Raw genomic sequence first — 22269 nt, 5'->3', positions numbered from 1 at the left:
CTATTCACCTACAGAGGGCATTTTGGTTGCTTCCAGCTTTTGACAGTTCTGAATGAGGCTGCTGCTATAAACACGGAGATGCAAGTTCTGTGTGGGCATAAATTTGCAACTCTCTTGAGTAAATACTAAGGAACACAACCTCTGAGTCACATGGGAAGAGGGTTTTTAGTTTTCTAAGAACTGTAACCATCTTCCAAAGAGGTTGTGCTGTGGCACGTTCCCATGAGCAATGAACCAGAGCTCCTGCTGCTCCTCCTCCTCACCAGCGTGTGGTGCCATCAGTGCTCTGGATTTGGGACTCTGGTGGATATATAATTGTGTCTCGTTTTCATTTGCATTTCCCCCACGACATAAAACTCAGGATGTTTTTCATGCTTATTTGCCCTCTGTATATTTTGTGAGGTGTCCGTTCAAGTTAATAAACAGAAGAATGTTTGGAGCTGGGGATATAGCTCAGTTGGTAGAGTGCTTGTCTTGCATGCACAAGACCCTGGGTTCAATCCCCAGCACCACCCCAAAAATAAATAAATAAATCACAAAAAATGGGCAAAGGATATTATCCTTGGGGCCTTGGGGCTTCACTAAGGTAGTCACAAGGCAAGAATACAAGTGAGAAGTAGAGATACCAAAAGATAAACTCAACCTTTAGTTGAGTTTGTATACATCTCAAAACAATAAGGTACCACCTTTGTGCATCAAATTAGTAAAATTATTTTTTAAAACATATTTTTAAAAAACACAAATTCTGACCCAGATGGACTGAATATGAAGTTCTTATGCACTCATGATGAAAATACAAATTTTAACAATCTATTGAGAGAGATAATATAGCAACATGGATCAAAAATCTTCAAATCTTTATTCCTTTTCATCCAAAGTTTCATCTTTTAGAGACTTTGCCTGAGGAAGTAAGCAAAGATAAGATACATATACAAAATTATGTTCACTTTATACATAAAGCAGATTAAAAATTAATAATAACATAGGTATATCTAAGAAAGGAGAAAACAAATTATGGATTGTCTATTTAATAAGACTGATAAGATATTGTGATATAGAAGAGTATGAATCATATAAGGAAATGTTAATTATATAATATTAAGTAAGAAACACATTATAAGCAGATCAAGAAATTGGATATGTTTTATGACCCCAATTTTATTTTTAATCCTGTTCTAAGGCTTTGCATTTATATATAAAGCTGTCAGGAATCCACAGAATAGCACCAGGGATCATTTATTAATGGAAGATAATAAAGGATGTTTTTCTTCTTCATAGTCTATATATTTTAATTATTCCTAATGAATATGATTTTCTTAAAAAATACAGTAACTTTTATGAAAGCATGTCAATGTGACCAGAAAATAAAAATTAGTCTAATTGAGTGTTTAGCTCATCCAGGGCTTGCCTTACCAGGTATGTGCACATCTAGACCCCACTGGGCCACAGGGCCTGGTCCTGTCTTTAACCAGATAGCCACCCATTGGTGAGGGTGGAGGGACTGGTTCACTTGAGCTTCTCAAAGTGGGATTCTCACCTCCTGGGATTCAGACCATGTGCTGGGGGCACAGAGGACCACAGAACCAGACTCTAGCTATAACTTCACTTTACTTGAGAGTAGGCAACTTGTCACATTACTTTCCTATGAAGAACAAAAATCAAAATGTGTGTGAACATTTAAGAAGTTTTGAGTTTCTGAGAAGCTGCTTTGGGTGACATCAGCAAGTTTGGACTTGTTGCCCTTGGCTATGAGGTTAAAGCAAGCAGAACTTTTCTACCTAGACACTGTTGACATTTTAGGCAGGATAATTCTTTATTGTGGGGTAGGGCTGCTGTCCGGTGCATTGGAAAGTTTCACACACACACACACACACACACACACACACACACACACACACAGAGTTGTAATGACCAAAATATCTCCAACAGGGGGCTGGGTTTGTGGTTCAGTGTTAAAGTGCTTTCTCAGCATGTGTGAAGCCCCGGGTTTGATTCTCAGCACTGCATATAAATAAATGAATAAAATTTTTTAAAATATTATGCATTTTTAGCTGTTGATACATAATATATATAGACATTATATATATATATATATATATATATATATATATATATATATATATATATATATATCTCCAACAGTGCCCCCTGGACCAAAAGTTGCCCTGTTTAAGAACCATAGTGGCTAAATACCATATTTAATAGTGTCAGGTAAACAGGCACTAGGCCCTGGGTCCAACCACCAGAATCATGAGGAGAAGAAAAAATGGTGCCTAGGTGAAAAGTTTTCATGGTGTAACTTTTGAGAAACACTAATCCACATTCTAAAAGTCTGATTTCAAACAGAGCTGCAGAATATTTCATTTCATCAAAATGCACTTGCCTTCTTGGAAAAAAAAAAAAGAAAAGTGGAAGAGGAGTAAAAGGGAAGACAGTTCCAATAAGAACAGCACAGCCAGGTCGGCCTGCCATTCCATTCCCTGACAACCACAGAGAGCCCCACCTTCGGCAGCCCCCCAGCTCCCTCCATGGGGCAGGCTCAAGCCAGCCACCTCCTTTCCTCCTTCCAGTTCTTAAAGGGTTCCTATCTCAGTAGCTTGGGAGGCTGAGGCAGGAGGATTACAGGTTTGAAGCCAGCCTCAGCAACTTAGTGAGACTATAAGCAATCTAGCAAGACCATCAAAATAAAAAATAAAAGGGCTGGGGATGTGGTTCAGCATTTAAGCACCACTGGGTTAAATCCCTGAGGAAGGAAGGAAGGAAGGAAGGAAGGAAGGAAGGAAGGAAGGAAGGAAGGAAGGAAGGAAGGAAGGAGAGAGAGAGAGAGAGATCCTAATCTCTGGGTCAACTCCCATGCCCCATTTGGGTTTTTGACTCTTCTTTATGACTTTTATGTCCAAAGTAAAATTCCCTGTTGATCTACCTACCATAGAAATGTTTGCCTGACTGAATCTCAGTTGGACCATTTAAGTGCTGGGATGGGTTAAATTTATAAATTGACATAAGGAAAATTGACATGTCTGGGTTATTGTCTTTCTATCCAAGAAGGTGGTATTTCCATGTGGGCAGTCTCCATCTATGTCCCTCCAGACAGTTTCAAAGTATTAGCACTTAGCACTTTTCTTTTTTCAAGTTGTTGAATTTCTTCCTAAGTACTTCATCTTTTGTGTGGCTGGTATAAATGGTAGTGTCATGAGATTTCAATGCATTAATATGTAAAGCACCCAAAATAGTCTAGCATACAGTAAGTGCCACAGATGCACTTGCTATGATTGTCATTCTTAGTTTCTGCCCCAATATCCTCTAACTGGATTTTTATCTGAATTTGGGTCATACTTGTTCTCTCTGGGTTTCTCCTGACCAGGAGCTATACAGAAGCTGGAGCACAGAACTGGACCTTAGGGCCTCATTTTAATGAGACAGTGTGGTATAAGAGTGACAGCTGCATCCCCTAACCAGCTCTTACCCTCTTTCAGATATTCCTTCCCCACTAATTTCTGCTCCCAGAATTAGAATTTTCTCTTATTGGCATATCTTCCCCAGAGGCTAAGGGACCATTTGGTGCTAAAACCCAATCATTATAAGCAAGTTTATAATTATTGCTTCATGTGTTCTGTCTGGCTTAGGAAAATGAAGTTTAATATTCCTAGGAAATAAAATATGCTTTGGGCAAGTCTTACAATCCAATACAAAACTGTTTGGTGACTACAACTCTGAAAGAGGCTATCAATTGCTCTCTGTGTATCAGTAAGTTAGGCTGCATACTAAACTGCCCCAAAATTTAGTAGCTTAAAATAACAATCGTTGAGTTCTGCTCATGGGGCTCCAGGTCAGCTAGGTTGTTTTGCTGATCTGGACCAGCCTTGGCTAAATACACCTGGCCTCACTCATGGCATCTGTGGTCAGCTGAAGGGGAAGCTAGACTCTGACTGGTCTAGGACAGATCCCTCACCTAACTGCTGGCTGTTGTCTATCAGTTTAGGGCAGTGAATGTCATCAACCTGCAAGCTAAGTCAGGTTTGTTGTGACGGTGCAACTAAGTTCTGAGAGACAGCAGATAAAGTTTCTTGAGACTTACAACTGGAACTGATAAGGCCACTTTCTGCCATATTCTGTGGGCCAAATGAAGACATGAATCCATCCTGGATTCAAGGAGTAGGAATTAGAGCCCTCCTCTTGATGGGCAGGGCTGCAAAGTCATTGCAAAGGGCATAGATATAATCAATCTACCACAATTCCTACACCAAGATGAGAATGCTCAGCCTGATTTCCTTTCACCAAAGCTGCTTCATCTCATTAGCAACCTACTCATGGACTGACTCAGGCAAAGGTCCACAGGTAAAGGTCCAAAGGGATGGGATGGTCCATCCCATCCCTTAAAATTCATAGGACTTTATTTTTCCTGATTCACAACAGGTTCACTTTCTGAAGATGCCATTTCTTGACACTGAGCCCAAATCCAAGTCTTTCTGAGCGCATGGTCCTCCACACCAACTGTACAGATGATCCATTTTCCTCTCTGCCTTTCTGAGAGCATTTCCTTATTTTGGTGAAGTTTTTCATGAGTATAGACTTACCAAGACATCAAGAATGATTCCCAGCTAGTGGTTGAATAAATATTTGTTGACTTATCGACTCAATCAATCAAGGCTAATTAACTCACAATCCTGTTAGAAGCAATTCAAAATGTTACTTCTCACTGTCAGGAGGCAGACTGAGCTTGGAAGTAACCCAGGCGTCTCTCTTCCTTCTGGAATCTCCACGGCAAACCACTAAATCAGGACCATGGGAGCCCTGGTGGCCAAGCAAGGACAGACTTTCTCTGCCAGTTTCTTCTGTCTTCTTGCTCTCTAGGGTCACTAGAATGCCCTGAGCCAGGGTGTGGAATAGGCGGAGTTTGTACACCATCCTCTGACCTCCTACATTGCATGGCTGCTCTCCTCTACCCACCCCCCACACACCCCCCACACACCCCCCACACCCCCACACCCCACCCCACCCCCCGCAGCCAAATAATCCCAAACCCCATTGCCTCAAGGGTAAGAGAGGAGGAAGCAAAAAGTAAAGGGTCCAATCCTGGGTTGTTGAGGTCAATAGGAGAAAACTCACAGAAGACAAGGAAAGAAAATAAAATGATAAAAACACTAAGAAAGGGGCTGGGGATGAGGCTCAAGCGGTAGCGCGCTCACCTGGCATATGTGTGGCGCTGGGTTCGATCCTCAACACCACATACAGATAAAGATGTTGTGTCCTCCGAAAACTAAAAAATAAATATTTTTTTTAAATTCCCTCTCTCTCTTTAAAAAAAAACAACACTAAGAACACGGTTTGAACAGCAAAGCAATGCTAACTGTAGGTATTCATAAGAAAGCTTGCCTTTCGTGACTAATAATCACTGTGCAATATCTTATATGTTTAAAGTTTTATTTGCTGTGTGTTCTACTTTATCGTATTAGACTTTCTGCCTATATCTGATGTTCTCTTGCACAGGTGAAATGTCATGTAATGTTGTGTTTAGTAGGCTTCTAGTATGATCCAATTGGATAAAAAAGAAAAAATCTATGTATTTACATATACATAGATGTAAAATTTTTATATATTTTGGTTAAAAAGTCCACTTTATCCTTATAATATCAACATGTATATGTAAATGTATACATATCTTATATAGTTAACGTCTAAGGACATACATATGTATACTTACGTTTCCACTGAAAATGATAAGAGTGGGATCATAATGATAACCTCTGGAGACATTGGTTTTCATTTCCCTTTTCATATACTTAGATTTTTTTTTTTTTTACAATGAGCATGTGCTACTTTTTTTGTAAATTTTAAATAGATTCCTGTAGTTTTTCTTACCTCATTATCCCCAGCTTACATTGTAAATCCAGGTGATTTTTTTTATATTGGATCTTTTCTGGAAAAAAAAAATTCCACTATTTCCCATCAAAAGGGTCTGGTTTCCAACCCAGGGAAAAAAAAAATGAATAGTCCAGTCCTTTAGTTCAATTGATGAAGAAGCCAAATCCCAACCCTCCCCAGGACAGGACCTTCCCGGGGCAGAGAACAGTGCCTCCCAGCCCAGGCCAGGGCCAGCCCCCTTGCAGGCCTTGGGCCTAGATGCTGGACGTGGCAGCACCATCTTCCCTTGCTCTGCCAGGGTCGCGGGGGCAAAGGCAGCATCTACGTGTGGGCCTCTGGGGACGGCGGCAGTTATGATGACTGCAATTGTGACGGCTACGCGTCAAGCATGTGGACCATCTCCATCAACTCGGCCATCAATGACGGCAGGACAGCCCTGTACGACGAGAGCTGCTCCTCCACCTTGGCCTCCACCTTCAGCAACGGCAGGAAGAGGAACCCTGAGGCCGGTGTGGTAAGTGAAACCACTTCTCCTCCTCCTTTCTTTGTGTCTGCTGCCCCTCTGAGATAGGGTGGGACACACTGACTTCCCTCCCTCCTTTCCTCAAAGAGTAGGCTCAGGTTCTGAGGGGAAGGTGCTTTGGCTCTATGCCCAATTCTGCTTTGTTATCAAGATAGAGACACACCATATGTAAGTTGCAAGCAAGAACAACGAGGAGACCTTTCCAGCTCATTGACCATAGATAATCTTATCATTGTGGCATACAAATAATGATAAGCTGATTAATCAGTAAGTTACCCCTACACATAATTTCTAAGAATAAGTAATTACAAGAATTGAGGTATCGCACCACAGACCCATCCTAGCTAAGAACACATCCATGTTATGGTAGTTAAAAAAAAAAAATCAGCATTGATGGATGGACATTCCTGGGCCCATAAGCCTCCTAAATTGAACATACCTGCATATATTCTTAGGGAAAAGGATGTGATTTTTATCATATTCTTAAATGGAACCATGATTTTAAAAACAAAAATTAAGGATCACAAATTTAAGTGGTTTTTGTTTTTGTTTTTTGTTGTTGTTGTTTGCCCTTTTCTGAGCAAAATGTCTTCCTTTTTGGTCAACTAGATATAAAGACAAATTCTCCAAGCCCCTTAGAAATGTGTCACCTATAGAGTATAATTGACCCTGTGGATCTTTTCCTCTCTCTGGTTATTTTATTCCTTTATCAGTCTTAGAGTTCCAAACCAGGATTTTTTTTTAAGCTGTGCATTTGTAAATTTTACAAAGATTCACCCATGGTTCAATAGTCTTGGGTGAGTGACATCTTGACCAGGGGCTCACCTCCATTGGGGTTTCTCAAGAGAGGAGGATGGGAGCTCCGAACAAAATGGTTATTACCATCCAGTGTTTTAATCCTACATTCCTTTCTGGTCTTTCTTCAATCCTACATTCTCCTGTGGGCTCTCTCCTTGGCAAAATGGTCAGACTTCTGCATGAGCCAGGAGAAACCCTTTACCTAGAAGAGGTCTAGACCTTAACAGCCTGCCCCTTCTGTAGCCCTCTTGGTCCTGGGGAAGATGGAGATTAGGCCTGTTCCTCCCAAGCAAAAGGAGCCTCCAGACCTTCTTATTCTACCAACTGTACAGGAAGAAAGGGAGAAGAGCCCCTAGAAAAGGGAAAGGGAGGGTGGCCTCAGTCCTGTTCTGTTTGAGGTGACTCACTCTCCCCTGTAGAAGCTCCACTCCCTACCCAAAAGGCCACCCTCAATCCTTGTCTACAACTGCCTTTCTACCTGAGCTGGGGAAAGGCCTTGAATTTCTTCAGAATATTTTGATTTTTCCCCAGAGATACCTTTAAACCTCCCTCATCCTTTGCTCCTCCAAATAATAGGCTCTCTATAGAATCCTACAAACAGAGGTTTCCACATGATCTTAATGAAAACACTGGCTTACACAAACCCTTGAAAATGATGTTTTTCTCTTTGTAAAAGTCCTTTAAAGCTCATTTTATCACTTCCTCCCCTAAATAAGAGTTGTGGAGGTGATTCGTCCACATATCAAATTGTCTTGACTTGACATGTCTCTTCATATATTTTAGCTATAGGAGAATATTATATTTGATTCTCTGTCTTTCCAGGTACAGTTTAGACAACCATGTTTCTTCTTCCCTCTTTGAGAATACTACCCTTTCCTTATTGAAGGGAAAATAAACACTGGTGCAGAGGCCCATAGGCTTTCCCAGAGTCAATCAGTGCAGCAAAACTCAGCATTGTATTGACTAGATGCTAGCATTGGCTTATCACTTTCCACCTCATAATGTTTCCTTTTCAGATTCAGGAAGTAAATGTCTCTCTAGTCTCTGAACTTGCCATATAGATGATTCTTTGAAGAAATTACTTACCTGTGAACACTATAGCAATAACTGATCATGTGTCCCTTTCTGCATGGGCTACTAGGAAGCTCAGATTAAAATTTATGGCAAAAGAGATAGAGGTATATGGATGCTGAGTTAATCCTTAGTTTCATCTTAATCTTATCATAACAAGGCATAGTTCAAATGAAATAGATAATACCATCATCCACTTTGTTTGGAGATTCAAAATAATGTGATTTCTTTACTTATTACTCAATGTCTTCCCTTCCAGGCCACCACAGATTTGTATGGCAACTGCACACTGAGGCATTCTGGGACATCTGCAGCTGCTCCAGAAGCAGCTGGTGTGTTCGCCCTGGCTTTAGAGGCTAAGTACGTCTATAGCTCTGGGACCAGGGTCAGCTCAGAAGGTGGACTAGCATGTTCCTTTTTACACAATACCAGGTGTCCATGGAGGCAAAAGTAGATGTAAAAGTCTAAGAATGGTCAAGGCCAATGAATCTGCTGAACATTTCTAAATGCTCACCCCCCAACACACACACACAAACACACACACCATACAACTACATTTCTAGGAGGACAGAATACTCCAATGTCCGATAACACATATCAGCAACTTACTTAGGTATCAAATAAGGGCACATAAGTACATCTTTCTTCATCCATCTCTTCATCTTCTATATGGTTTTTGGCTATTTTACTTCAATATTTTAACTAGCTAATGAAGGAAAATTAAATTGACAAGCTGGGCATCTAGCAAGGCATTTCAAAACATCTGGCAAAGAGGATGTTCCTAACACAAGATTTGTTCATTTATAAGATGAATTTACTTTCCAACACTGAGACAAGGTGGGCAAAGCCATGCAGTGTAGACCAAGACATGGGCTTTAATGGGAAAACCTTCAAGTGGCAGGTAAGAGGAGACCATTCCCTATGTTCTCAGCATCCCACGGAGAGGCTCCTACCATTACTACTGCCAAATACACGTTGGATTTGAGCATCAGAGGAGGGACCTGCCCACCCACCACTCTGCCTTCTCTCATTGAAGCCAGAGGTTGACCTTCTGTTCAAGGAATGAACACTTGGACTTCAGACATACCCCACATGGCATGAATATAAATGCCAGCTATATAGAGAGTTGTCAGAGAATACAACACCCAGCAACTGTGACAAGTTGGATTCAGGATCCTGGGGAAGGGGAGTCAATTTCCCATCCCTGTCAGCAGTTGCTAGGCAACTTCAGCTTCTAGCATCAATCTTCAGGCCGTCTTGCTTATATTACTCCACATATGCATGAATTTTACAATTTGCAAAAGGGGCAAGAGTTGGTTCCTAGAATAGGAAGAGACTTTGAAAGATCATCTAGTTCAACTCTCTGTCTTCAAGTTTGAAAGGGATAATTATTCTCCTTCTATAGAAAAGATCCCAAGTTGAGAGTGACTTTTCTCTTTAGACCAATCTAACCGTTGATTCTTCTAACAAAAGTCAGGTGGAAAATTTAAGACACTAAGAGAGTGACATTGGTCAAAACTTAACTTTTAATTAACAGTTAATGTTTTAGTTAGCTTTTTCATTGCTGTGTCCAAAAGACCTGACAAGAACAATGTAGAGGAGGAAAAGTTTATTTTGGCTAATGGTTTCAGAGGTTCTTTCCATAGTTAGCCAGCTCTATACTTCTGAGCCTGAAGTGAGGCAGAACATCATGGTGGAAAGAAGGGCATGGTAGAGTAAATCAGCTCAGGAGATGGCAACCAGGAAGCAGAGAGAAGCATGCTCCCCAGGAATAAAATATATATGACCTACTTCCTCCAGCCATACCCTACCTGCCTTCAGTTACCACCCAATTAATGCATATCAGTGGATTATCCACTGGTTAGGTTATACTTCTCATGATCATCTCACCTCTGAAAAATTCTTGCACTGTTTCACACATGAGCTTTTGAGGGAAACTTCAGTACTATTAAACACAGAAACCAAAACTTACTTACATGTGTTGTACATTTCCTAAAGATGAAAGGTCCATCTCGGGTCCTGAGTGGGGTGGCTCTGCTTATTCCAACTGCAAGCACAGACAAACAGAAGTGTCTCTTTTAACCTCGGTTGGCAGGACTTGACTCACAGTCCCCTGGGATCTTGGCAAGCAAAAAGTCACTTGCCCAAGCCCTTACACATATGAAAGGGCAACCTAAATTGAAGCTACTGGATTCCTAAAGAGATTTGTAGTTCTCATTGATTAATTAGCGTTCTTTAAGCAGATATGTGTTTTCCAAGAAAGCCACACTCAGTGGCTTCTGCTTATTCTCATTGGCCAGAACTGTCACATGACTACCCCCACACTGCAAGGAAGGCTGGGAAATGTAGTTTTATAGTTGAGTATATTGTTGTTCTAAGTAAAAAATTGAGATTTTTCTTACTAAGGAAAGGAGGAAGAATAGATACAGGGGAAAGACAACTCCTAGTTTTCTTCCAGAGACTAAGTGGGTTATCACTCACTTTCTCTGCATCTTTATTATTTTATCTGCAAAATATTGAAAGTTAGATCATTCATAAGATTCAAAGGACTGTCTAGAATACTGTAACCCTGCTTCAGGAATATAATTTCTTTTAAAAAGAAATTTAGTTGGATGTGTGTTGGTCTTAATGTTGAAGATACCTTTAAACTGTCAGGAAATGTTCATTTACATGTTTTTAAATATTGCAATCCATATTTTCATTGGAAAATAGTATCTATTCTCTTCTTCTAACTTACTTCAATTCCCAATCTATAAGGTAGATTTTAATATTGATAATAATAATAATAAATAATAATAAACTCTTCATTGAGTGCTCATACTGTGGTAGTTACTTTACATATCTGATCTACATTTACAACCTTCAACAAGATTATAAGGTCTTATCCCCAGTTAAATACATAGACAGTAGGGTTTGGATTGTTAAAGTAACTTTTCCAAGTTCACACAGTTGGATTTAAAACCTACTGTGGCTGATTTCCATTACTGTGGTTTTTCCTCAATCCAACTCTTTCCTAGAAGAGGCATTGCCCCCAACGAATCAAAACCAAGCTATGAAATCAAAATCTGGACCCTGACATTATTTTTTTTACCATCCCCAAATGATTGAAATATGCAGCCGAGGTTGTGAACCATCATCTTAGAACAATGTTCTCAAACATTGGTGTGTAGAAAAAAAACAACTAGGAAGTTGTATTTCATGCAAATTATCAGACCAACAACCTCCAAGATGCTTATTTAAGAGAGCAGGGAATCTAAATTCATCACTAAACATCCAAGTGGTTCTGATGCAGGAGATTTGTAGACCACAAAGAGGCTCCCAATCCACAGGGGATCCACAGATGGTTCCCGCAGCATCCCGAGCTCCCCCTAGCAAGGCAGCTCTCACTTTTTAAATATTGAGTTGTCCATCTGTCCTCACGTTATAAGCTCTTGAAGGAGGGACCTTCATATGACATGCCCAAAGTTAATACAGTGCCTGAATGTGGGACACATCCAGGAGACATCCACAGAGTCACTTCACGTATGGTACCTTTTCACATATCTGTGTTTTATTTTCCTAATTATTATATAAAACATATGAGAGTAGGGGGATGTGTGTCATGTGCTTGTCCTACAGCCTCCAACATAGTAACCTATTATGTTGCACATACACTGTAAATTTATTTTTTACAATTCAATAACTATCACTTGCGAGTCGTGAGCTGGTATGATAGAATTAATGCTTAAAACATGTTAATGGAACACTTCTTATACCGGATAGTGTATTTTATCAATTCAGAAATTTTTCAGAAGGGGCAATTTGGAGAGGTCCAGTTTTACTATTCAGACATATGCAAACGGCTAGATAATCAATGTCGCATACTCATTTACATTGTAGTATTATGCTCTTGTGTATCTCAAAAGCAAGGAGTTCTTTGTTTCTGATTCATTCTGTCTTCTCTCTCTCTCTCTCTCTCTCTCTCTCTCTCTCTCTCTCTCTCTCTCTCTTTTCTCTTACACACACACACACACACACACACACACACACACACACACTGAAGAAATATTTGAGAGAGTCCTACTTCAGACATTGGGAAGCACAGTACATTTCCATGATGAACACAATGGATACTTCATCAGCTAGCCAGTCATCAGGTCATTTATATCCTCATTTGCCAACACTTCTGAGATCAATAAATTCAGAATCCCATTCCAGAGCAACACAGAGCTTTTAGCCACAATCATCTTCAGGAAATTCCATGCCATTCTCTCAGGTCCTGAGGACCATCTGTCCCAGATATGTTCTGAATCGTCTCAAATACATATTGACCCTCCTTTGAACTTTCTCCTTAAAAGAAGACAGTCCATATTTCAAGAATATATGGATCCCTGGAACACTTTGGCTCTGCTTCAGAGCTTCAGATCAATGAACTTTGTGTGTGTTGAAACTTCACCAAATGAGTTATGTTGTTCCTAGCCCTTTGAATTATTTGACATTGGAAGAGTATAGTAAGTAGTTCAGGGTTTTTCCAATTTTTTAACCATGACCCTCAGTGAGAAATAAACTGCACTGTATCCCAACATACACACACCCCAAAAGTTTCATGAAAAATATTAATATAAGAATATTACAGGTAATACACCCTGTTAGTGTTTCTATCCTTTTCTATTCTATTAAGTGTTTTAATGATAACCCCAGGCATTAAATCACTAGTTCTCAATCTTGACTGTCTGCTGGAAGATCTGGAAATATTAACCATTTCAATGGCTAAGTCTTGCTCCCAGAGATTATGATTTCATTGGTCTGGGATAGCCTGAGCAGATGGATTTTAAATGCCTCCTGAGAAGAATTTAATATGTAACCCAGGTAGATCACCTATACAATAAGTTGATTTCCTAGCTCACAAGTGAATCATGACTTACAGCTTGAAAAATTGATGCTAATAAGAGACACTAATTTCTAAAGACAATAGGATTTGAAAGCAAACTGATTTGTTTAATGTGCCAAGGACTATCCTGGGCATTTTGGGGATATAAATATAGTGAAGATATTATCTCTGCCCTTGAAGAACTGACAGTCTCATTTTTTAAAATGAGTACATTCATATAGTCATACACTCACTGCCAGCATCCACAAGCCCCCAGGTCCCCTCCCAGTCATGATCCCACAACTAACCCAGCTTCCAACAGCATAGGTTATTTGTTCCTGTTTTTATACTTTAAACAAATGGAATCACACATGCATTCTCTATATTAGTCTGTTTTCCCTTGCTATAATAAAATACCTGATGCTAAGTATTTAATAAAGAAAAAAAGTTTTATTGGTTCACAGTTTGGGAGGCTGAAAGTTCAAAATCAAGTGGTCTCCAGGAAGTCTTTGGTGCTGAAGGCATCATGCTGGGAGCACAGAAGAGGAGAGATCACATGGCTAAACAGAAAACCAGAGAGTGAGGAGGGCCAGTCTTGCTCTTTTATAAAAATCCTCTCTCATGAACTAACCGGGGTTCTATGAGAACTACATTATCTCTGCCTGAGGGCAATGGCCCCGGTGATCCAATCACCTCCCACTCAGCTCCACTTCCTAAAGGTTCCATCACCTCCAACATCACCACACTGAGGATCAAGCTCATGAACCCTTGGTGTGGACACCCATACCATATCCAAACCACAACATTCTCTTTTCTGTCTCTCTTCCTTAGGTCAACACGGTATTTGTAAGACGTGTCCATATTATTAGAAATCATTATAGCACGTTCATTGTCATTACTGTATAGCATTCCACATTCAGTGGTTTATTCTTGCTACTGTTAAAGGATATTTGGGTCCTTCACAGCTTGGAGTATTCTAATATACATATCTGGTAAAGATAGACACATTTTTTGTCAGATACATATATAAGAATGGAACTTCTAGGCTATTGTTTAGACATATGGACAACTTTAGAAGATCTAGCCAAACAGATTCCAGAGTGGTTGCGACAATTTACACACCCATGAGCAAAGCCCGTGAGTTCTACTTGCTCCACGCCTTCATCGACACAGCATGATCAATCTTTTTCATTTTAACCATTCTAATGAGTGTGTGTTAGAATGCTCTTTTAAAATAAATCATTGTTAAGTAAGAAAGGCAAGAAAAAAAAATTGAATTAACATATACGATGGCTCTGAATCATGCATGGACACCCTTCCTGGAGTGAGGAGTTCACAAATGTTCCAAAATCTCCCAAGAGGCCTGTGTTCTGGGTGTTGCTTATCTGGCTCATAGTGATGTCTCTCTCTCCCACTCTGCCTCTTGCCCTTACCCTCATGCTGTCTGCTTCCTGTACCCAGCCTGGGCCTGACCTGGCGAGACATGCAGCATCTGACCGTGCTCACCTCCAAACGGAACCAGCTTCACGACGAGGTCCATCAGTGGCGGCGAAACGGGGTCGGCCTGGAGTTTAATCACCTCTTTGGCTACGGGGTCCTTGATGCAGGCGCCATGGTGAAAATGGCTAAAGACTGGAAAACCGTGCCTGAGAGATTCCACTGTGTGGGAGGCTCCGTGCAGGACCCTGAGTAAGTGGGGCCGGAGGTTCTTCTGTTACATGTGGAAAATGCACCAGTGACAGTGCTGTGACGTTGACAGCACTATCGGATTTCCTCTCCAGGTCAGGGGCAGGCACTGGATTTTATGCAGGGAAAACCAATTTTTAGGAAGAACTGTAGAGTCGCACAACTCCAGGGAGCACCATTTACACAGCAATATAATTGTGTAACACGGAACCCCTCTTTTAGGTGTAAGCTGTAGAATTTTCAGTGGCTCATGTCATTATTTTTAACCACACAAATCAGCCAGTGCCACGGGCACCCAGATCAGTGAACAGAATGTGACTGATATCCCAGAAGGACCCCCCCCATCCTCTTCCATCATCATCTCCTCTAGGATAACCACTAACCTTACTTCTAACTCCATAGATGGTTCGCCTACTCCGTAATTAGTATAAACGGAATATATACTATGTTCTCTTTTATATCTGGATTCTCTTGTTCAGAATTATGTAACTGAGATCTAGTGTGTCCTTGTAGTTTATTTTCTTGGCCAGTGTTTCAGTGTGTAGGACCGTTTATGTTTTCATTCTACTTGTGGGACAGTGATTGTATTCAGAGTGCGGCCAATCACCATTTGGTGGGATTGGAATGAGTTCTCCACCCAGGATCGATGGGTTGGTCAGGTGTACCTACTTCCCTTCTCACTTCCCCATAATGGTAAAAATATTGGAAAAAAGCCTTCCTCTTCAATTTTTTTTTCTCTCCCCGTTGATCCATCAGTAAGATAGAGATAGCAATTCTTATTATAAATGAGATATTACATACTATGAAATACACAGAACATAAGTTTATTTGTGTTTTGATAACTGTCACCTCATCAAGAGATAGAACATTCTATCTACCTGGAAAGATTCCTTGTGTTCCCTTCCAGTTAGTCCACACACCCCATAGACAACCATTGTTCTTATTCCCCTCACCATAAGTGGGTTTTGCCAGTTCTTGGACTTGAACAAGAATCACATGGTATGAATGAATGCTTTTTCCAATTTCTTTTAGTCAAATTAGGGGTAGGAGGTTTATCCAAGTTTTTACATGTAGTGGCTCATTCATGCTCAACACAGCATGATCAATCTTTTTCATTTTAACCATTCTAATGTATGTGTTAGAATGGCTGTGTGTCCCATTGTAAGAATACACTTCTGTAGTATTTAAATACTGGTTAAGTTCATCTTATTCACCATTTTATCCACCTACTGTTTCTGCCTTACTTCTGTTGATCATCTGAGTTTGAATACACCTTACACTTTGGCAGTATGAAGTCTATAGATCGAACCCATCTCAAGATAGCATTTTTAAACTTATTAGATAAATGGGTAAGATTACAAATGAGGCCAATTATTTTGAAAGCCAGTTACAAAAATAATGTTTTAAAAAGCAAATTTGTGATACAGCAATGCATATATTTTTTATCAATACATTAAGTAAAAAGTTTTAGTGGCAAATCTAAGGTCCACAATAATTTCAGAACATTGATAATGAACGAAATGCTCCTAGAAGACACACACAATGACCCGGGTGGGATATGAAAATCTCTGAGCTTCTGGACAATAATATCTGAGGTAGTGCTAATACATTCTGCAACATTATCTAAATTCATAATTGAAACAGAAGCTAAGTTTCTGTTATAGGTTAGTAAAAACTGAGGAAGGGTTTTCATAATCTAAATTATTAGACTCCCTAAATTCTGTCTTTGGGCCTCAAAACAACATCAACTCCATGGAAGGCTGTCAAGACCTTGAGGCCACTAAACCACCTGCTAAGTCCACTTGACAATCGTCTGCAGCACCCCCCTAGTACCACATGCAGACCACATGGCGTCACGATTCCAGATTCTAGGTGTCTGAGGGGGGGTCCTGGGAGAATGCTGCTAAGAAATGCTTTTGAATAGTCCCCGGTCTGGCCCTTGACTTCCATCATCTCTTTTCATCACAGAAGGTTGACTTCACCAGTCTCGATTTGAAGGTGAGAAAAGAGGCTCAGAATATGAAGTAAAGGGCCCTAGTTCATGGAACCAGCATCCCATCCATTCTATAAGACCTGAGGTCTAGAACTTCATCCACTGTTGCAGAGAGAAAGACTTAACAGGTGTCCACACCTTTACAGATGTTCTGCCAGCAGCAGGTGGGGCCAGAACATTCCTTGCAGCAGTGCAGCTGGAGCACTATCTGCATTTGGCTGCACAATGAATATGTCCTCAATTTTAAAAGGTGGCACTGTTGCAGAATTGAAAAGGACAATGAGCTTTAAATATCCTGGGACCTTCTTAGTCCAGGTTCATATTGAAATGAGATCTTATTTTTTCAGACAAGCCAGACAGAACTCCAAAGTTCCTCAAGGATTGTGTGTTTGTAGGAAAGGGCCAGAGAGAGGCACCATGGGAGGGAGGGAGAAGAGAGAAGGAGGGCACATGCAGAGATGAATGACAAGTGATCTCCCAGTTTCTGAATAGCGTTCTGTCATGATCTACACCTACATGTGGAACACGGAGTCAGAGGGAACATGAAGAATAATGTCCATCGTTTAAGGAATCTGAGACCCAGAGTTTTGATCATCCCGACATCTCACAACTAGCCAGGAACTGTTTCACTCATAATATTGTTTCCAGTTAAAAGAAACTGGAAAGCTACTCTATTGGCACAGACTCAGCTGGGCTCTTCTCAAGGACAGGATCCTTGTCTCTCTGACTACAGATATATTCCCAGTTTCTAGAATCGTGCTGGACACTTAGACCTACATTAAATATTTTTGAACAAAGGAAGAAATGAAAATATCTAGCCAACATCACCTAGGCACAAAGAAAACATGCCACAGGAGCAGAGGACCAGCCAGGCAAATGGGAAGAAGCCCCAACATGATTGGCAGGGATCTGCGTTCCCCCGCTGCCCTCTGAGCCCTTGTTCACCCCTGCATCTGAATTTGTTCTCAAATGCAAGTGAGTTAGGTCTAGGGCAGATATGTTGGTGGAAAACTCAGAGGCTAGACAGAAGGACAACCCATGGTGGGCTGCGCCACTTGGCAGGGGAGGTTCTTATTATTTTAAATCGCCCTTCCAAGGGGGTTGGATAGAAGAACCAACATCCCTGGAATTGGCACTTTCCATGACATGCCAGGCTGCACAGAAACAGCGTGCGAGGTTGAAAGAGTAGTGATTGTCAGGTTTATAGGTTTCCTAAGCATTTATCTTCTTAGAGAAGGAGTCAATTTGAAAAGCAATTTTCTAAAGAGACTTTATCAAGAGAGCCGGTGAAAGGTGCTCCACAATGCTCACAGGGGAGATGCAACTGGCTGTGACGAGCTGCACCTGCCGGTCGAATGAGACAGAACAGGCCTGCCCATCAGCCAACAGGGACAGCATTGAGCTGGGACAGCCCCCAACCCTTCTGCGTACCCCAAGAGAACTGTCTATGCAGCTCCTTTACAGCACAGCTAAATGTACACTCCAACTCTGAATTTTAGGTGAATTTAGAAATAAATGTTAAAACCTGGTATGAATGCCAGAAGCAGCAAGGGGAACTAGGAAAAGAGCATCCTCAGCCACCTGACAGCTGTTGACCATGGACGGCACTGCTGAGCCACAGTGTCTTCCTGTGTGGGTCACCGTCGACCTGACTCTCACCCATCAGAAAGAGGAAATCTCACAGTGACCACCCACTGAGTGTTCTCATGTGACTTCCATACTGCAGACATTTTAGGCGCTTGAGAAACAGCAGCTGTTAGCTGTCATGGTGGTGCACACCTGTGATCCTAGCTCTCAGGAGGCTGAGGCAGGAAGGTCCCAAATCCAAGGTCAGTTTGAACAGCTTACCAAAACCCCGTCTCAAAATACATAAACCAGCAGCACTTAGTTGTAGAGATCAATCCCCAGAACTGCAGAAAGAAAGAAAGAGAGAGGGAGGGAGAGAGAGAGGAAAAGGAAGGGGAATAGGAAAAGGAAAAGGGGAAGGAAGGAAGGAAGGAAGGAAAGAAGGAAGGAAGGAAGGAAGGAAGGAAGGAAGGAAGGAAGGAAGGAAGGAAGGAAGGAAGGAAGGAAGGAAAAGAGTGGCTATTCTCTGTCTTTTCTCTCTCTCTCTCTCTCTCTCTCTCTCTCTCTCTCTCTCTCTCTCTCTCTCTCTCTCTCTCTCTCTCTCTCTCCTTTCTTGGTGCATGCCTGTAATCCTAGTGGCTGGGGAGGCTCAGGCAGGAAGTTTACGAGTTCAAAGCCAGCCTCAGCAATTTAGTGAAGCACTAAGCAACTCAGTGAGACTCTGTCTCTAAATACAATACAAAATAAGGCTGGGGATGTGGCTCAGTGGCTGAGTGCCTCTGAGTTCAAATCTCAGTACCAAAAAAAAAAAAAAAAAGAATGGCTACTATTGCTGTATCATACAGTTGAAGATCCATAATACAAACTGCATTTCACCAGGATCCTTGGGAAACAAGACCTGTGTCTACGCACCAGGCAACCATGAATTGTATGTAATAGAATAAAGATACAAGCCATGCCCAAACCCCAAGGCTTTTCTTTTTAGGACTTGAACATTAGACTTTTGTACATCATCCCTATAAGGTCAGAGAGAAGCTCTTCACTCTCTTGATAAGCTCCTTATTTTCTGTTACAAATGAGCTCCAGAATGTGGCCTGGGAACCAACACCTTGTGACTATTCAAAGTATCTCTGCAGAGCCTTCTCTGGTTCCATAGCCTCCTCATATTTTAACCTTCTTATAAATTGACTCTTCGATGCAGGTATCTTCTTTTTCTTTTAGAATGATTTTTGTTCCTTTTCTTCTTGTAAAAGCAATGTGTGGTCACTATAAAAAAAAATCAGAAAATACAAGGGAGCAACAAAAGTAATTAAGAAGTACTTGATAAATGCCAGAAGTAGCATGGGGAGAGTGAAAAGGGTATCCTTGGCCACATTCAGCTGTGGCCATGGATAGCACTGCTAAGCACAGTGTCTCCCTGTGTGGGTCAGTGTCCACCTGACTCTGTCCCATCAGGAAAAGGAAACCAGTTGTCCCTTGGTATATGTGGGGAGTTGGTTCCAGGACCCTCCACAAATACTCAAATCCACAGATGTTCAAGTCCCTTGTATAAAATGGCATAGTATTTGCATCTGACCTATATACGTCCTCCCGTATGCTTTAAATCATCTCTAGATTACTTCTATAATACAATATCATTGTGTTTGTCAGCTTTTTGTTGCTATGACCAAAATACCTGACAAGAACAACATAGAGGAAAAATTTATTTTGGGATCATGGTTTCAGAGGTTCAGTCCTTGATCAGCCGATTCCATTGCCCTGGGCCCAAAGTGAGGCAGAACATCATGCCCAAAGGGTTTGGAAGAGGAGCACTGCTTCACTCAAGGCAACCAGGAAGCAGAAAGAGAATGGGGAAAGGGCCATAGGGAAGATGAACCCTTCCAGGCCATGCCCCTAGTGACCCACCCGCCCCCAGATACTCCCCACCTGCCTACAGTTACCACCCAGTTAGTTGATTCCACTAGGATGGACTGATTAGGTCACAGCTCTCATAATCTAATCACTCCATCCCTGAATATTCCTGCATTAACACAGGAGCTTTTGGGAGACATCTCACCTCCAAACCTTAACAGCAATGTTATGTAAACTGCTGTTATATTGTAATTTTTAGAGAATAATTTTTTAAAAATCTATACATGTTCACTAGAGATTTGTTTTTCCAAATTTTCCATCTGCATTTGATTGAATGTGGAGCCCCTGGATTTGAAGCAACGGTGGTATTGTTCCTAGGCTCTGTAAATGCCATGCTGAATTGTTCCAGGGCTCTGTAAATGCCAAAAACACAGAGAGAAAATGGAATGGTTTTCTCCATTTCTACCAAGTTTACTGTCCCTGGAATTCACATCAGGCTTCAATTTAATTCCATAGTAACTTAATATTGCCAAAGCTGTCCAATCAAACGTGTTGTCTTTCAGGAGACCCAGCCCCTGTACAGTAAGCAGTTCACATGGCAGCCTGGGGGTTGTATTTTTGTTTTGTATTGTGTTCTAATTAGTTATACTGAACAGTAGATGAATTTGGACACATTGCACACAAATGGAGCATACCTTCTCTTTCCTCTGGCTGTACTTGGTGCTGAGTCACACCAGTAGTGTAATCATACATGTATATAGGGTGATAATATCTGTCTCATTCTACCATCCTTCCCGTCCCCACTGCCCCACCCTTCCCCCTCACTCTACTCTGCACAATCTAAAAGTTCCTTCATTTTCCCTACCCCCATCCTACTATGGATCAACATCCACTTATCAGAGAAAACATTTGTCCTTTGATGTTTTGGGATTGGCTTATTTCACTTAGTTTCATCCATTTACCGGCAAATGCCATAATTTCATTCTTCTTTAAGGCAGAGTGATATTCCATTGTATATATGTACCACATTTTCCTTATTCATTCATCTGTTGAAGGGCATCTAGGTTGGTTCCATAGTTTGGCTATTGTAAATTGAGCTGCTATAAACATTGATGTGGCTGTGTCACTGTAATATGCTGAATTTAAGTCCTCTGGGTATAAACCAAGGAGTGGGATAGCTGGGTCAAATGGTGGTTCCATTCCAAGTTTCCTAAGGAATCTAGATTGGGGGTTTTTTAAGTAGACAACTCCTCCACAGCATTAAATAATCCATACTCCACAGGGCTACCTGGCATGGCCTCTGACCCCTACACACATTCCCAACCCCCAAGGCTTCTAGGAAAATGTGTGATTCCTAACACAATTTTGTATGTTTGATCTCATTTAGACTTGCCTGCCTTTTAGCTTTCTCATTCTATCATAAGTGATGATCTGAGTACTAGAACAACTTCTTTCTTGCATGGAGGACCTTACTGTTAATTCACAGAATCTCCAATGTGTTGTAGGCTGTGGATCTGATTTCTAACTTATGTGACTGTCCCAACTTTGATTCTTAGCCAATCAAAGAAATACTTTCAATTTTCTCTTAGGGAAGCAATGTCACTTTTCTGCCAGTTTCTACAAATTGACTGTAAGGTGACTGTCACTGGTGACTCTAGACCATATGAACCGTGAGTGCAAACTAAGACAGAAAACAATCTTTCTTAGAATTCAGCTTATGTTTTGAATCCTGAAGGTAATAGTGACTATTGCATTTGACAAATGACAAGTGAATTTTATAGTTTCTAAAATGGTTATTACTCAGTATAATGGCCTCTGGTTGTTGGCTTGTGGATTTCCTTCTTGAGTTTTTCAAAGAAGCCCAGACTACAAGACAGGAAAGGAGATCAGCTTCCATGCAGGACTCAGAGCTGGGACCTCTTCCTATTATTCTCTATGACCTCCCACTCCCTTCTCAGAGAGTCCCAGGGCCCTTCTGTCTGCACTCTAGAAGGAAAGACCCTATTCTGGACCTGCCTGCCATCTGTACCGAAACCCAGTGGTGATGCTTCCTTCATACCTTAAGGG

The 22269-nt window shown here is 41.1% G+C and overlaps 1 protein-coding gene across 1 annotated transcript in view; it reads left to right on the top strand.

The window, feature by feature from the left end:
- Nucleotides 1-22269, top strand: part of Pcsk2 (proprotein convertase subtilisin/kexin type 2) — a 255395-nt gene that overhangs the window by 228128 nt on the left and 4998 nt on the right. Inside the window, exons 9-11 of the mRNA XM_013356426.4 lie at nt 6164-6379; nt 8517-8617; nt 14568-14795. Of these exons, the coding sequence (XP_013211880.3) occupies nt 6164-6379; nt 8517-8617; nt 14568-14795 (545 nt within the window). The remainder of the gene's footprint in view (nt 1-6163; nt 6380-8516; nt 8618-14567; nt 14796-22269) is intronic.

The sequence above is a fragment of the Ictidomys tridecemlineatus genome, chromosome 5 (assembly GCF_052094955.1).
Source record: "Ictidomys tridecemlineatus isolate mIctTri1 chromosome 5, mIctTri1.hap1, whole genome shotgun sequence".
NCBI classification, from domain to species: domain Eukaryota; kingdom Metazoa; phylum Chordata; class Mammalia; order Rodentia; family Sciuridae; genus Ictidomys; species Ictidomys tridecemlineatus.
This window is presented reverse-complemented; position numbering and strand designations above follow the sequence as displayed.